At 32.5% G+C, this 16,899-nt stretch overlaps 1 protein-coding gene across 1 annotated transcript; it reads right to left on the reverse strand.

The window, feature by feature from the left end:
* Positions 1–7,615: 7,615 nt before the first annotated feature.
* LOC114288598 (AP2/ERF and B3 domain-containing transcription factor RAV1) lies at positions 7,616–9,079 on the reverse strand. Its single transcript, XM_028232116.2, has one exon. The coding sequence runs from the start codon at positions 8,957–8,959 to the stop codon at positions 7,859–7,861; it is 1,101 nt and encodes a 366-aa protein (XP_028087917.1). The 5' UTR covers positions 8,960–9,079; the 3' UTR covers positions 7,616–7,858.
* Positions 9,080–16,899: the final 7,820 nt, after the last annotated feature.

The following is a 16,899-nucleotide window of genomic DNA, read 5'->3' on the forward strand; positions in this document are numbered from 1 at the left end:
CAATTGCTCAGTCCTCTTCTCATCTGTCCCAGATTTTGTCTCTTCTACAGATGCAACCACCTCCACAGCCACCGGCTTAGTGATCTCTGTTTTATTGGCTAGTATTCTTTTTGCACAATGATACCTCTTGATTTTTGTTGCACAGTTTTCTCTCTTGCTTTTTTGTTTCTTATTCCCTTGTGTTTTCCTCCTGGACAAGAAGGGGAAGTGGGTTATACTTGATGCATGCATGGATATTGGATATACTTTTGTTTCATAGAGATACTTGATGCATGCATGGATATTGGATATACTTTTGTTTCATGGATATACTTGATGCATGGTTATTATTTTTGGGCATGGATATTGAGATATTGGTTTTTCATGGATATTGGGATACTTTTGTTTAGATATATATATATATATATGGCTAAAAATCCAGTTCCACAGTTTTGGTTTGTATGGTTGTTTCCACAGGTGGATTGTTCAAGGATTAAGTATTTCATGTTCGCATTCAGCTCTTGTGGTTTTTGTAGTGGTTTTTTTTTTTTTCGAGGTTGTTGATTGTGTTAGTTAGTGTGTTTTGGGTTTGTTTGTTAGGAAAATTGTTAGAACAGTTTTATCCGGAATTTGACAAAGGGGGAGATTGTTAGGACCCTACTTGTTGTCAAATTCCGTGGACAAACTTGAGGTTCATTGAGTTTTAATTTTCTTGTGTTTTTGGTCTTTCCGCTCGAGCAGGGAAAATGGCGCTTGAGCGGAGATTCCACCCTCACAATATTTTGGCTTGTCTGCAAAATATACAGAGTGGTGTGTTTTTACACTCGAGCGTGGGATCTTACGCTCTAGCAGGAACCCTGGTTTGGAACACGCGATATAGAGTCCTCGCTTGAGCATCCATTCCCACGCTCGAGCGGACCTCACGATCTCAGCTTCTATAAAACCTCAAGTTAATCCAAATCTAAGGTTATGTTTTCTAGATCTTCTTTAAGGGTTTTAGGGTTTTCTTTTGGGGATATTTTTCTGGTTTTCCTTGATGTTTGATTGAGTTTGAACTTATGTTCTTATAAGCACACATCAAGGAGATTGTTTGATCTTCTTTGAGAGTGTTCTTCTTCGGTGGACTCCGAAGATTCAAGCACAGAGTAATCAAAGGAGTTTGATGTTGTGTGTAGTCATTGATTCGACAATAGATGTTTTGGATTTAACATTAATCTGATCAATTCCGAGACGAAGGTTGCGGTGAAAGATATACAGAAGATTTGAAGACAAATTGAAAGTGTTTGGGTAATTTGTTTGGTATCTTTATAATCTTTTTTTCTTCAGTAGTTGATTGATTTGTGGCGTTTTGCACGTGATTTTTTTATCTCAATTGGAGGTGCTCCAATTGTAGTTTTTTTCCACGTAAAAATCATTTGTGTCGATTTATTGTTTAGAACAACAATCTAAATCACATTCGTACGTGCTTGATGATTTAAATTGTTAGTTTTAGTTGTTTGAAAATTGGTACAATTAATTCTTGATCTAATTTCAAATCACTTAGGTTTTTCACCAACCATATAAATATGATCACAATCTATGATAATATTAGATTTTTCATATATGGTATTGTCATTAATCACGTTATTTTGAATTTCAGAAGCATATGGGAATGTAACGTTGGGTTTGAAAATGTCACATTGGGTTTGAGAAGTTACATGTTACATTTACATTTTGAATTTTAAATTTCCAATCATATAGATATGATCACAATCTATGATAATATTGAATTTCCCATATAGAGTATTGCCATTAATTAGATTATATTGAATTTCAAATTTCTAACCATATAAATATGATCACAATCTATAGTAATATTAGATTTTTCATATATGGTATTATCATTAATCAGGTTATTAATTAATTAAGATTGGGGGTAGATATGTCCACAAGAAAATCACAGAACCTATTGGGTTATAAGTTTTTTCATAAGACCATATCTTGTATAAGTCTTTCAAATGGGACTTATAAACAATTTACCCTATAATTAAATGTCTTATTTGATTTCCTCCTTATGATATTTATAATTTACTTCTAAACATTTAACAAAAATAAAATAAATGAAAATGTGTTGAGGAATAGTATTCCATCAAGTCCAATTTGTTTATATTTTTATCTCATGAGATCTTTTTTCCTTATTTTATAATTTTTTGAAGACTATAATACCCTTTTATTCTATTTTGATAATACATATTATATATTTTCCATTTACTCTCTCTCTCTCTCTCTCTCTCTCTAGAATTTTCATATATATATATATACACATCTCGATGCTCTGTTCTGCAACTATCGTTCCAATCGAACCAAATCCAAGCTTGAAAAAATCAATTCTCTTGTTTTTCTCACCAAACATATTTCAATTTTCTTTTAAATTCTTCAATTTCTTTGCTTAAGTCCCCATCCAAACCAGTATGTTTTCATTTAGATCACAGTAACACTTCAACAAGGCTTGTGCTTTGTAGTTTGAGATCGAATCATTTTATGGTAGCCTCATTCCATAAACCCCAACCTGTTCATTAGTTCATCGTTAAATTAATTGATTTTTAAAATTTTTCTGTGTTTGTGTGTATTCAGTAGAGATATATGTGTATATATAGTTTTTTGAGAATTGGAGTCAAAAGTGTTTTTGAAATTGATGAAAAATGTTGAGAAGAGTTGAAATTTGTAGAAAGTGTTGTGAAATTAGTGAAAATTGATTAGTGTCTCGTGGTATGATATAGAATCCAACCAAGGTTTGGAAATAGATTGATATGGTATTATAGTATTTCTTATTGGTTGAGTATTTCAGTGAATGCGAACATTCACAGTCACTGAAGTTATTGTTGTTATGGATTATCAGATTTTAATGTTTTGCATTTAGTGATGTGAGTACAACATAGAGATGTGAATGTTCACACCAACATAACATTAAAATAGTACAACATAAAGATACGAATGCTCACATCAATATTGAATTTACCACAATGCACACTAAATTAATGGTTATGTGTACACAATAATAAGCAACTACTAATAATGTGAATGTTCATAGTGTCTCTATAATATCAAAACAACATGGCAATATTAACAATGCATTACTCACAAATTACAATCAAGGTTAATAATCACATTAAAAAATAGTCGTACTAATACAAACAATAATATATTATTTTAGTTACAAACATAGTGTGTACATAGAGATGTGAATATTCATATTAATTTTATAATACAAATAAATAGTCGCACTCAATGTCAATGTTCACACACTCGTATGTGGCTCCACGAGGAGATAATATTGATAATACTATGTTGATTTAAATGCAATTCTTTACAGGGCAAATGATATTATTGAATCATCTGCTCCTGTACTTTTTCTTTGATAATAATGGTTGTTTATCAACTGCTTTTGTCCTTGTTGATTTAAAACTTTCTTGCATTGGTTTTTTTTTTTTTTTTTTTTTAATCTTAGAATGGGAGAGAAATTTTCTCCATATAATAAGGTGATATTCTCCTAAAATGAGGTAGAGATTTTCTTCTTAAAATGAGAAACCCTTTTTATTTATTTTTTTATTGTATATTAGATTGAAAATGAAAACATATGCAAAAAAGTTGAAAGAATAATTTGATCATATTATTCTAAATAAAACCTAATAAAATACTAAAAAAATATATAAATTAAATAAAATATAAGTCTTAAGAATGAGATTTACTTAAAACAACTCTCAAATGTTTATTATGTATAATATCAAATTATTGTCGGTGTGACAAAGAATATTAACTAGGATTGTCTTTTTGAATATGTTGCAATGTGATTTAAAATCATTTCCATTGAGCTTTTCAATAAATAAAAAAAAAAATTGAAAATTGTGATTTAGAGTGATGTGATGATATATTATCATTTCTGTTGTATGTGCCCACTTTATTACCGACATCAGCCAAACAGTATGATTTTTTAATTTAATATTATTATTTTTTTAATTTGAACACTATGCTATTTTTAGGCAGATTAATTAGTGTAGTCAAAAACAACTTTTTAATTGGCATGACATTCTTCATAGTTCATACTAGCACATGATGAGTTCAGATCATAATATCCAAAATACATTGCACTTCATAAAGTAGGTAACCATGGTGGAAATTAAACCTTTCGATCTCTTCTTATTCAAATTAAAAATACAGGACACTAGTTCTAACAATTAAATTTTTTATTAGAATAGGTTTATACACATATACACATTAACGTGGTAAGTTTCACATCATTGAAATAATGAAGATATCAACGGATAAGAATAACTCTAATATACTTCATCAACTTAATGTGTACATTTTATATATTTTTTGTAATTTAATTATGTGTATGTATACAATCTCTTTTTACTATGTAGGTCATATAAATATAAAAATAATAAATAATAATAAACTTTAGGTAGGCCTAAAGTGAATGAAAATGTAATGATCAAGGTAATGAAAGGAAAAATACCACTTTTGCAATAAACAATTGCTTTATATTAAAAGTACTTTAGGAATTACTCAAATAAAATATATTAATTAAATATTATTTTAAATATAACTCGCACCACATTAAATCAAATCTATACCATATTTTTATATTCTAAATAAATTTTTTGGCCAAATATTCTGATCATGATGAGATTTTAAATTCAACTCAAAATGTTAATATTCTGGGTAATTAGAGTTGTTGTTGATCTACAATAATTAATTTAAATTCTCTACATTTTAAGTCAAGTCTGTTCAGACAAATTCTCTACATTTTAAATTAAATCTGTTTAGATCTCAATCCATCCGAATCAATCCGAATTGAGAAATTTTATTTCTACATACTCTTTTATTTCTGTACACATAATATCTCAGTTCACACATTTAACGAATTTGAAAAAAAAAATGTTTCACTTAGTACACAACCCTTTATACCAGAAATACCCTCTTTTTCATCCTTCCATCATTAACTCTAATCTCTAACCCTAACTAGTCACTGTCGCCCCCTCCACCATAACCGCCGCCGTAATCCTTCCCAAAATACTAGAGTTGAACTCAAAATGTTTCAGAACTTGGGTAGTATAATTTTTGACATAGTTAGAACTTGAAACAAGGCTTAGACATGGACTTTCACAACCCAAACCACCTGAATTCTATTATATATATATATATATGAATTATAAACATAAAATATTATAAATTATATTTTATTTTCTCACTGTTTGGATTATAGGCCCCGTTTGGTGTAGCTGTTAAAACAGCTTATAGATTATAGCTTAACAGATTATAGATTATGACTTTAATCAGAAGTTGTTAATCTGTTTGGTGTAGCTGTTGGATTATAGATTTAAGTTGCTGAGTAGTGTTTGTTAAATAAGCTGTGAAATAGCTTTTTCAATTAATTTTTATTTTTTGTTTGTCTACATTTCTCATAAAAAATAATAATAATAATCTATAGTCCATTTGAGTCTTTTTCTATTTTTAAAAAAATAAAAAATAAAAAAATTTAAGAGTATAACCATAAATTAACATGTCCACAGCAGAAGCTGATAATCAGAAGCAAGGGGTGAGCAGCTTCTCAGAATCAGCTTTTTTGAGTTAAAATAAGCTGTTAGAATCAGAAGCTGTTTGAAATAAGTTTAACCAAACAGTCCAAAATAACTTTTTCAAAGCTAAAAGCCATAAGTTGGCTCTGAAAAGCTTAAACAAACACCCCCATATTATATGACTAATTACACATCAGTGAACGTTTTACAAAATATTTATAGATTAGTAAAAAAAATTATAAATATAATTATTAATATTTATAAATTTTGTCATTAATTTGAAATTTCTTTTTTTAAAAAATACACTAAGAAGTAATTTTCCTTAAATTATATTAAAATGTAATATATTCTTCCGTTTGATACAAATAACATAAAATAAATTTTCTTATTATGTTTTGTTTTATTTATTTATTTATTTTCAAAAAGTATAATACATTAATTAGTTTAGGACAATTTAAGATATATATATATATATATATGTGTGTGTGTGTGTGTTTGAAAATGAATAATCCAAGCCAAACCAAATTTTAAAAAGTTAAACTCGAGATAACTTGAACAAATTCTCTACATTTTAAGTCAAGTCTGTTCAAACAAATTCTCTACATTTTAAATTAAATCTATTTAGATCTCAATCCATTCGAACCAATCCGAATTGAGAAATTTTATTTCTACATAATATTTTATTTCTGTACACATAATATCTCAGTTCACACATTTAACGAATTTGAAAAAAAAAAAATGTTTCACTTAGTACACGACCTTTTATACCAGAAATACCCTCATCTTCATCCTTCCACCATTAACTCTAATCTCTAACCCTAGCTAGTCACTGTCGCCACCTCTACCATAGTCGCCGCCGTAATCCTTCTCAAAATACTACAACGCATTGTTTCCATTCTTTCTATTGCCTATACAACTAGAGAGTTCACACTTGTATTGCACCATAATTGATATAATTTATTCCGAAAGACTAAACTGCTACATGCAGTTAAAAAGAAAAGGGCAATGGTAGAGGGCCACAATTTTTGTGGCTCAAATGGCTCAAAACTGCCAAAACGACGACGTCGTTTTGGCAGTTTTGAGCCATTTGAGCCACAAAAATTGTGGCCCTCTACCATTATTCAAAAGAAAAGGACACTGCAAACTTGACAAACCTAACTCCATTTCTCTAGATAAGCTTTTTAAATGACTTTTAACCATTGATTGCACTTGTTCCTTTTCTACATTAAAATGGCTCACCTCTCTATATTGATATGAGGACATGTTATCATCTGTAATGCTTGATACACGAATGGAGTGGTTGCTTAATCCAATCTTGAATTCATACCCCTACTCAAGCGGTAAAGGAAGGAGGTTGGCGGTGGTGAGGCAACTGATTAGGAGTAAAATTTTTGGATAGCTTGAAAATTAAGATTTTATATGTGAAAGATAAAATAATATTTTAGTATTTTTATTTTAAGACAAAAATATAATTAAAATTTTTTTTTTTCATTAAATGTGTGAAAGGAGAAAACTTTTTGTGTGTGAATAAAATTACCAAAAATGCTTTAGAGCTCTAATATAAGAGCTCTAATAACTCTAATGGGAAGGTGGGTCCCACCCTGATGTGATGTTTGTTCCTTATTTTGTTTTTTTTTTTTTTTTTTTTTGCTTTGACACATCATTATTTAGAGCTCTCTATCATTTCCCATAAAATTACCCATCCGAACCGCAGACCTAGCATCACACCAAGGATCCTCTAGGGTTTTTTTTCCTTAAAGTTTCCTAAAGTAGTTTGTTGTATGGATGAGATTTAATTCTAAAAAATTAATGTGACTTGTCATTAAATCTCAACCATACAACACACCACCACTCTAAGAAACTTTAGAGAAAAAAAACTCTAGAAGATCCTTACTCATTTTGTATAAACTTTTTTCTCTCTCCCCTACGATCACAAGAGGCATTGTTTCAACATACAGATATTTGGGAAAGCAACAACGCTCCAAATCATAAAGCTATGAACCTAGCCAATAAGTCCTAACAACATGAGATATATATATATATATATATAAATAAAACAGTTGTAGGCATGAACATAACAAATTTGACAGTTTTTGCATTATATATATTATATTTTGTCTTTTTGTCATTTGTACCACCTAAGCTCAGCTCTCTTCAGCCTTTCTCTGTAAACTTAATTTACAATTCAACTTTTTTTTTTTTTTTTTTTTTTTTTAGCAACTTGCAACACCACCACCTTCCACCTCCCTTCCCACCCTCTTTACATTCATTAAAAACAAAAACAAAAACAAAAAAACAAAAACAAAAACAAAAAAATGTTACAGAGCCCCAATTATCCTTTGCTTCTTACGACACTCTAATGCAAATAACTCCATCTCCCTGCTTCTCTTCCCACCACAACCACCACTATCACCGTCACCGCAGCCGCCACCAATAACCGGTACCTTAAATATGTTGACTCCAAATAGTCTGACCATTTGAACCGGGTTTTCGGGGATAAAAAACCCGGGAAAAGCCGACCCGTTTCTCGTATTCCAGTCAATGAAAAGCTGCTTGTCCGACCCGGTTGACCGGTGAAAACTGACAATGTCACCGGCCTTCAAGCTCTTCTCCTTCACAAATCGGCTCCAACCTTTAGTCAACACATAACTTTGACTACTATTCCAATACGAATACCGAAACCGCCACACCTTTCCAGCAACATCCTTGAAATTCAGAAGCACTCCTTTGGAAGTGCTTCCACTCTGCAGAGGAAAGTGCTTTTCGGCGTGCTGTTTCGGTATAACGAGTCGGTTCAGCTTGCCGACATCGCTAGGCGTAACCGCTTTTTCGAAGAGCTGCTGAGTCGATTTAACAGTCCGATCAGAACCACCCAATGAATACCCAGTTGTTTTGTCTTTCCAAACCCTCTTGTCATTGCCCAAAACGTTGTAGTTTCGCCGACTCTGCTCGAGCTCATCGCTGTAAGTATGTTTTCGGAGCATGTCGACGATCTCGGCCTTGGAATGGGAATTCAGGAACGCCGACTCGGCCTCGTCTTCTTCCTCGTCCGACACCGATGATTTGAAGTTAGTAATCGCGTCGCGGCCTCGGAATCGCTGCGCCGCCGTGTCGTAGGCTCGGGCGGCTTCGTCTTCCTCGTTGAAAGTGCCCAGCCAGACTCGCTGGTGCTTCTCGTAGATTTGAGCTCCCCACCGCCCGTTAGGCTGTGGGACCACCCCTTTGAACTTTGACGACGGGAGCTTTCGAGACTCGGCCTCGACGCCGCCTTCTGCATCGAGGACCACGCTCGTTCCGCTCCCGACTCGACATAGGCTTTCCGGCGACTTTGACGCCAGAAAAATCGATGTCGATGAAGGTTCAATTGATTGAGATAGAGAGTCACTTGTTGTGCTCTCATCTATGTAGCTACCATCCATTTTTTTTTTTTTTTTCGACAGAAAGAAAGGGAGGAGAAATTTTGTTTTGAGAGAGATGTATGACGAGGAAAGAGGAGAGCGGAGAGAGGAGGTGAGGTGTTTGAGTTGGGTTTGATGGAAGGCTGGCATATATCTATATATAGGGTCTACCTTTGTGTTTGTTTGATAAAATTGTTTATTTTATTATTTTTTTTGTTGTCTGCTAATACAAGTTGTATGTAATGTTGGTAAATGAAGATGTGGAGATGTGGGTGTGGTGGGTCAACCCAAGAGATGGTAAGGAGCTAGGAAGATTCATAGTTAGAGAGAGAGAGAAAATATTGGGGAAGGGGGTGTGGGTGTTGAGTAGGAATAACTATAGTGTGTATGTGTTGTATATCATGTATGAGTTGTGGGCTATGTATGTGAGGTGGGGGCCACAAGTAAGCAAGTTGATGGGGTTCACATGAGTGAAGACTGCGTTTTAGAAAGTTCATCCCCCGGGCTGTGAGCAAGGATCCTCTCCTTGAATTTTTTCCTTGACTCCTTTCTTACAGGGTCTTTGGGTTTACTTTTAGGCTCAATTTTAATAATTCGAACCGTTCATATTTTAAGATTTATTCAGTATACCATACCTATAAAAAATTAAGTTAATCGGATATCAGAAAGTATCTGTTTAGAAAAATCGAACTACAAACTATTTTTTAATAAATAGTTTTCCTAACACATACTTTCTGATATCCGATCAACTTGATTTTTTACAGGTATAATATACTGAATAAATTTTAAAATATGAACGGTTCGAATTATCAAAATTAAGTCTAAAAGTGGGCCCGAACTGCAATGAGGGAGTCAAGAAGAGGATTGAAGGAGAGGATCTCAATTCCTGGGGTTTAGCTGCTTCTACTGACCACCAGCATGGCCTCTCTCTCTCCTTCTCTTTGATGCTTATCTAGAATAATAGACTTTGTTTGGGAAGGATTATTTGGACTAAAGCCTCCGTTTGGAAAATAGGTTGGCTTTTTAGTTTTTTGGCTTTTTTGGTTATTTTAGCCTGAGCTTAAAAGCTTGGTTTGGGAAAGGCTTTTTGGCTTTTTGGCTTTTTTAAGTTTTTTTGTGAGAGAAGAATGTAATGATTATGGGTTGGATGTGATGTTTTGTTTGTTATGGCTAAAATAGCCTATTTTGTTTTTTGTGACTAAAATAGCCAAAAAAGTCTGCAAATCCACTTGCCAAACACACGCAGTCTATTTTGATAATTAGATTAAAAGTTAATTTTTTTAAGTTATATTATTTTTTTATTTTTTTATATATTTAAAAAAAAGTTTAAAAAAATAAAAAATTAATTTTTAACCTATTCTTCAAATTAGGTTAAAAAAGTTAATAAAATAAATTGTTACATATAATTCATAATCATTTATTTTTTTCTCTCATAATTATCAAATCAATTAAAAAAAATCAACTATTTTCTCAAAAAACTACTTTTTTTTAACTAGGTAAAATAGTATTAAAAAAATCAAAAGGGTAACGACGGTGTTGTCAATAGAAAAGTTTTGGATAAATTACACCAACATCCCTCTATAATCTGTAAATAATACTACATTCTTTTTATTATCTGAAATTATAAAGACATCTATTGTCAGCTAATATCATTTGAAGGTTGTTTTGGAAAAATAATTAAAAGTTGACTTTTGATTTTTAATCAAGTTTTTTGCCTTTTTCAAAAAGTCATTTGAAAAGTTGGTAAATTTTATTTTTTTTCTTTTTTTTTTTTTTTTTACCCAATGGTGGATGCCATTGTGGTTAAGGCTTGGGGTTTAAGCCCCAAGATCACATGTTCAATTCCCCTCTCCCTTGGGCTAATCTCCTGGGCGAAACATAGTTGGTTAGAAGGTTGGACCTCAAGTTGTCTAATCAACACTTGGTGGGGGTTCAATACTCCCCTGCTGTGCGAATCTTGACTTAAGCGGAGCCTGTCTTGGGAGGTCGGGGCAAGTTCCCAGGTTATAATCTCCTTACTCGGAACGGCTAACAGGACACCCTGGTGATCTCTGCAAGGGGCGGTGCCTTGGACCTATGGGATGATAGGGAGGATTTTCCTGTAACAAAAAAAAAAATTATTTTTTTGACTTTTTTACTTAATATTTATTTATGTTGTCACATCATCATCAAATGATCAAAATATCCCCTATTGTATAAAATAATCAATTTCACCCATATGGCTCATTTAAACATCATGGAAGGAATAACTATAATTTCACATGTAACTTTTAGTTACCTTGCCAAATAGTTTGATGGCAAAAAAAATCATTTTGGCTTTTTTGGCCCAAGCTGCAAAACGCAACTTTTTTTTCTTTTGTTCTCAAATGAAACCCTAGTGTGATGGTAAAACAATTATGAAAAATTATATATATAATTATTTTTTAAATACAATAAAATATGAAAAATATGATTAACTGATAATTAGAGAAAATATGAGAGAGAGAGAGAGAGAGGGAGAGAGAGAGAGAGAGAGAGAGAGTTTCTTTAATAGATTGTCACATTGTAGAATTTGAAAAGTAAGTCTAATTTTTTAGTTTAAATAACATTGCTCAACAACTATAATATTTACAATATCATTGGGTTTGAAAAGTAAGCCTAATTTTTTAACTTGAATAACACTTCTCAACAATTATAATATGTACCATTCTCAATGTTATTTTAGAAAATAATAGAGGTAAAAATATGATTTTAAAGCAACAAAATGGGTGCAAGTATAATTTACCCAAAAGATTTTGATAATTTAGATTGATAAGTTGGCATGAATACTATCATATATATGTTTTTTCTATTTTAAGAACCCTTCTCATTTAATAATTGTCAAACAATTTTTTCTATTAATCAAATCGTTGCAAAATGTTAATTAAATTTTTTCAATCATCAAATTATATAAAAATTTAATTGTAAAATTACAAATGGTACCCTTCTCAATGATATTTTATATTATTGGGTTTCAAAAGTAAGCCTAATCTTTTAACTTGAATAACACTTCTCAACAATTATAATATGTACCCTTCTCAATGTTATTTTAGAAAATAATAGAGGTAAAAATATGATTTTGAAGCAACAAAATGGGTGCAAGTATAATTTGTTGGTCAATCTTCACTGCATTTGGTCCTATCTTAGTCTTTTTTGAACTTCTACCTTTGTCAAACACCCCCACACTTTTAAGTATTTGTAGAAATGTAGTCGACCTTTCCATAATTCATAAGGAGTGCTGTTAATTTTCTTGTGAGGTATCTTATTGAGGACATAATTAGCAGACAAAATTGCTTCCCTCCACAAATTCTAAGGTAAGCTAGAACTTAATAACATGGCATTCATCATTTCTTTAAGGGTTCTATTCTTCCTTTTAACAATTTCATTTTGCTATGGAGAATAAGGTGCTATAGTTTGGTGAATAATGTCATGTTGTGCACAAAATTCACATGTCCTAATCTACCATGTCATAAATTTGACTCAAGAATATAAGCAAAAGATATGTTATTCTTATTCATAATAGATTTTGGTACAACAGTCATTACATTCAACTTAAAGAGACCATCGCTTATGTATCCCTTACCAACATACATACCACTCTTTGTTAATACAAATTTATCAAACTCAAATACAAGCCTAAAATCATTTTTACTTAACAAAGAATCGGAAACTAAATTCTTCCACATGTCTGGTACATGCAACACGTTGTTGAGAGTAAGTTCCTTCCCCGATGTCATCTTTAAAATAATTTTCCCTTGTCCAGTCACAGCAGAAGTAGATGAATTTTTCATGAATAGTTGTTCACCATTTGCAGCCTCATTATAAGTAGTGAACATCTTTCTGTTCGCGCAAATGTGTCGAGTTGCCCCTGTGTCGACCCACCACTCTTTAAGATTTCCAACCAAATTAGCCTCAGATACCATAGCAAAGAGATTGATGTCATTTACCCTGTCAAAAATGTAATAGACTTTCGTCACATTGGTTTGATTGGTGGTCTTTTTATTTGTACTTTCGCGATCTTTCTTAGGGCAACGACAATCAGAGGCACAATGTCATGTCTTGCCATAGTTATAGCATTTTTCTTTGAACTTTTTATTGCCATTATTGTCGCCTTACTTAAGACCATCTCCAGCAAACTTTCTTTTCTTGTTATGTGGTTTGGGCACTTGTTCCACTACATTAGCCTTGGACTCAATGGGATTTTTACCATTCCTTTTTTCAGCCTTATAGTTATGTTCCTTAATTCTCAGTCTTACAATACGTTCATCAATGGTCATCTATTTGCGTTTATGTTTTAAATAATTTTTAAAATCTTTCCAAGTTGGTGGTAATTTTTCCACTAATGCGGCGACTTGGAAACTCACTAAGAGACATACCCTCAGCATGAATATCATGCAAAATTAATTGAAAACTTTGAATTTGAGAAATTGCCGTTTGGGGGTCTATCATAACAAAATTCAAAAATTTACCAATAACAATTTTTTTTGTACTAGCATCTTCTGTCTTGTATTTTTCTCCAAAGAATCCCATAATTATTTTGCTGTTTTCAGAGGGTTATAAGCATTATATAGCATGTTGTCTAGGACATTGAGGATGTAATTTCTGCAAAGAAAATTACAATGCTTCCATGCATCCACCGCGACAACAACTTGCCGATCACTTTCATTCTCTTTAAGCACTGGAGCATCTTCATGGAAAAATCAGACAAGATTGAGAGTTGTAAAATAGAACAGCATTTTCTGCTGCCATCTCTTAAACTCGATGCCATTAAATTTTTTCGATTTTTCTCCATGACTTATTGGAACTTGAACATGGTTTTGGGTAAGGACAAGAGTTGCTGTAACAATTGGATTTAAAGTACTACATTCAATTGCAGAAGCCATAATATCTTATTACAAAAATCAGAAAAAACCAAAACTAAAACCAAAACACAAATTAATTTTCCAGTTATTAAAACCAGAAAATAAGTTACAACACAAAATAATTTTACTTTTTTAGTTACTAAAACCAAAAAAATAAAAACAATACAATAATTTTCTTGTTACAAAAGTCAAAAAAATATTTTATTGGATTCAAATAAAACAAGTTTATAAAATGAAATTATTAATACAATGAAGACTTATTAAAGGAAACAAAATCTGCCTTAAGACAGATTTGTCCTCTCCATGGTGCTTTCAGATTATGGACGTCTATCTCCCAGAATAAAATAAACAACGACAATTTAGTAGCAGCACTACAAACTAACGTCCAACGAATACACTTTGTGTTTATATTCTTTCTCACAGAAAATTTATGCAACAATATGCAGGAAATCAAAGCAGAGAGGAAGAACAAAATTAGATTGCAAATCCAAATGAGGAACTAACTATTTATAGGAGTAGAAGGTGCTTGTTCGAGTGAAGTCAACAGGTATGAACTTGTTCGGGTTTGAACTACAGGTATAGAACCTGCACAGAAAAGACTAAAGAGGTGCAAAAGCCTAACTGCCAAAATTTGAATTTTTCAACTAAAATTTGAATTCAAAACGATCAGAATTTATTTTCAAAATAAAAAAATCCAAATGTTTTTTGTCCAAAAAAAATTAGTATTGGGCTGGACAAGCCCAATCCAACCACACACTTGCGCCCAGCCCGCCCGAACGGTTGTGGTGGACGCGTGTGTGTTTGTTTTAGGTCCAATGGGTCTAGCCCACTTTACCCATAATCTCACCATTCCACAAAACTTAAGTACGCCTTGGAACCCTCCCCAAGTTATAAACCCAAGGCTTATAAACCCACATCAAGTTTGCATACCAAAACAATGTGGGACAAACTTTACCTCCAACCTTTATGGAAATTTCACCAAACACATCATTTTCATGGAACTCACTTTGGTTTTAATTTTTCATTCACCCGATAATGGTTTTGAGCAACCAAATATACGATGTGAATCGTTATGCAACAAAGAACGCGTTGCCACATGAACCCGTCAACTTTGGCGCGGTCCCACCTAAAAATTAGATCAAAATTTAGAAAAAAAATCTATTTTTTTCAAATCATTTCTCAAATCACTTCTTATAATTCCCCACATGAATGGAACAGTGTTCAATATAATTTACCCAAAAGATTTAGATAAATTAGATTGATAAGTTGGCATGAATACTATCATATATATTTTTTTCTCTTTTAAGAACCCTTCTCATTTAATAATCGTCCAACAAGTTTTTCCACTTATCAAATCGTTGAAAAATGTTAATTAAATTTTTTCAATCATCAAATTATATAAAAATTTAATTGTAAAATTATAAATGGAGAGAGAAAGAGAAGGTGAGAGCGATCTACATAGAGGGAGGGGTGAGGGAGGGGTGATAATCTGGTTCCACAAGTATGGGGGTCAGGAGGCAATGTTAATGAGGGGATGGATGAACATAACGACAAAGCTCATCCCATAGTCAAGATCATCTCCTTAACTTTTCTCCTTGACTTCTTAGTTGTGGGATCATTGGGTCCACTTTTAGGCCCAATTTTTATAATTTGAATCGTTCATATTTTAAGACTTGTTGATTATATCATACCTGTAAAAATTAAATTGATCAGATATCAGAAAATATGTGTTCGGACCATCGAATTAAAAACTATTTTTTTAAAAATTTAATAAATAGTTTTCTGAACACATGCTTTCTAATATCCGATCAACTTGATTTTTTACAGGTATAATATAATTAACAAATCTTAAAATATGAACGGTTCAGATCATCAAAATTGAGCTTAAAAATGGGTCCAATTACCCAGCAAGTAAGAAACTAGGGGTGGACGCGGGTCGGTTGCGGCCACGAAACCTCCAATCCGTCATCCGTCCGCCAGATTAGCGGATTGAAGAAAATCAATCCGCATCCGTCCGCCAATCCGGCGGATGTAGATTGAGCGGATTGGCGGTTTGGCGGATGGATGCGAATCGGTTTGGCGGTTTAAAATTTTATAAATTTTCAACATAATTCAACTTGTGTACTTCCTCAAAAAAAAAAAGAAAAAAAAAAGTATTATAGTCAATGACTTAAAAAAAGATTACAATCACTGTATGCCTTATCCAAAGAAAGAAAGTTTGAAACTTTAGAATATCACGATCACTGCATGCTTCATCCACATATTACAATTACAGCATGATTCATCCCTATAAAGTATTACAATCTGTGATTCTTAAAATATAATAACAATACAAACCGCCAAAACCATAAACAGAGCAGTAGCAGAGATTGAATGTCTCTATATTGTTACATCTACACATGTTTTTGAAAACAAAAACCAACCAGCATATATCATATTTTTTATTTATTATTTTTAGAGTTAGATTTAAAAACTAAAAAATATAGATGAATAATACGTTTATTTTTTTCAATTAAAAAATATATTCAAGTTGAAAACTTTTTTTCAATAGAATATTTAAACTCTTTCTCAATTGAAAACACAAACATAATATTTAAACAAATTGAAAATACGAAGTCTTATAAATTACTACAGGTGCTCGCGATTTGGCGGTTTGGCGGTTCGGTTGCGGCCAAAAAGTCTCAAATCCGCCATCCGTCCGCCAAATTGGCGGATTAGAGAAAATCAATCCGCAACCGTCCGCTCATCATCACGCATCCGTCCAAAATGCGGCGGATCGGTTCGGTTCGGTCGGTTTTGACGGATCGGTATATCCGCTGCTCATCCCTATAAGAAACCAAGGAGGATAGGCAAGGAGGGGATCCAGGTTCCATCCCACAAGTCTTGCCTGGCATGATTTGATTCGTCATTTTTAATCTCTTTATTTTTGTCTTTATTGGCTAGGTTCACCTTAGCATCTCTCTCTATCTCTGAAAGCCATTCCATCATCTGATGATTTTCCAACCAACATTTGACAACTATTCTTTCCAAGTGGGCGTTAATTACTTGTTTTGTTTCACAATCTCATCATCTACCCATCCA

The sequence above is a fragment of the Camellia sinensis genome, chromosome 5 (genome assembly GCF_055761805.1).
Source record: "Camellia sinensis isolate YWXY chromosome 5, ASM5576180v1, whole genome shotgun sequence".
NCBI lineage: Eukaryota > Viridiplantae > Streptophyta > Magnoliopsida > Ericales > Theaceae > Camellia > Camellia sinensis.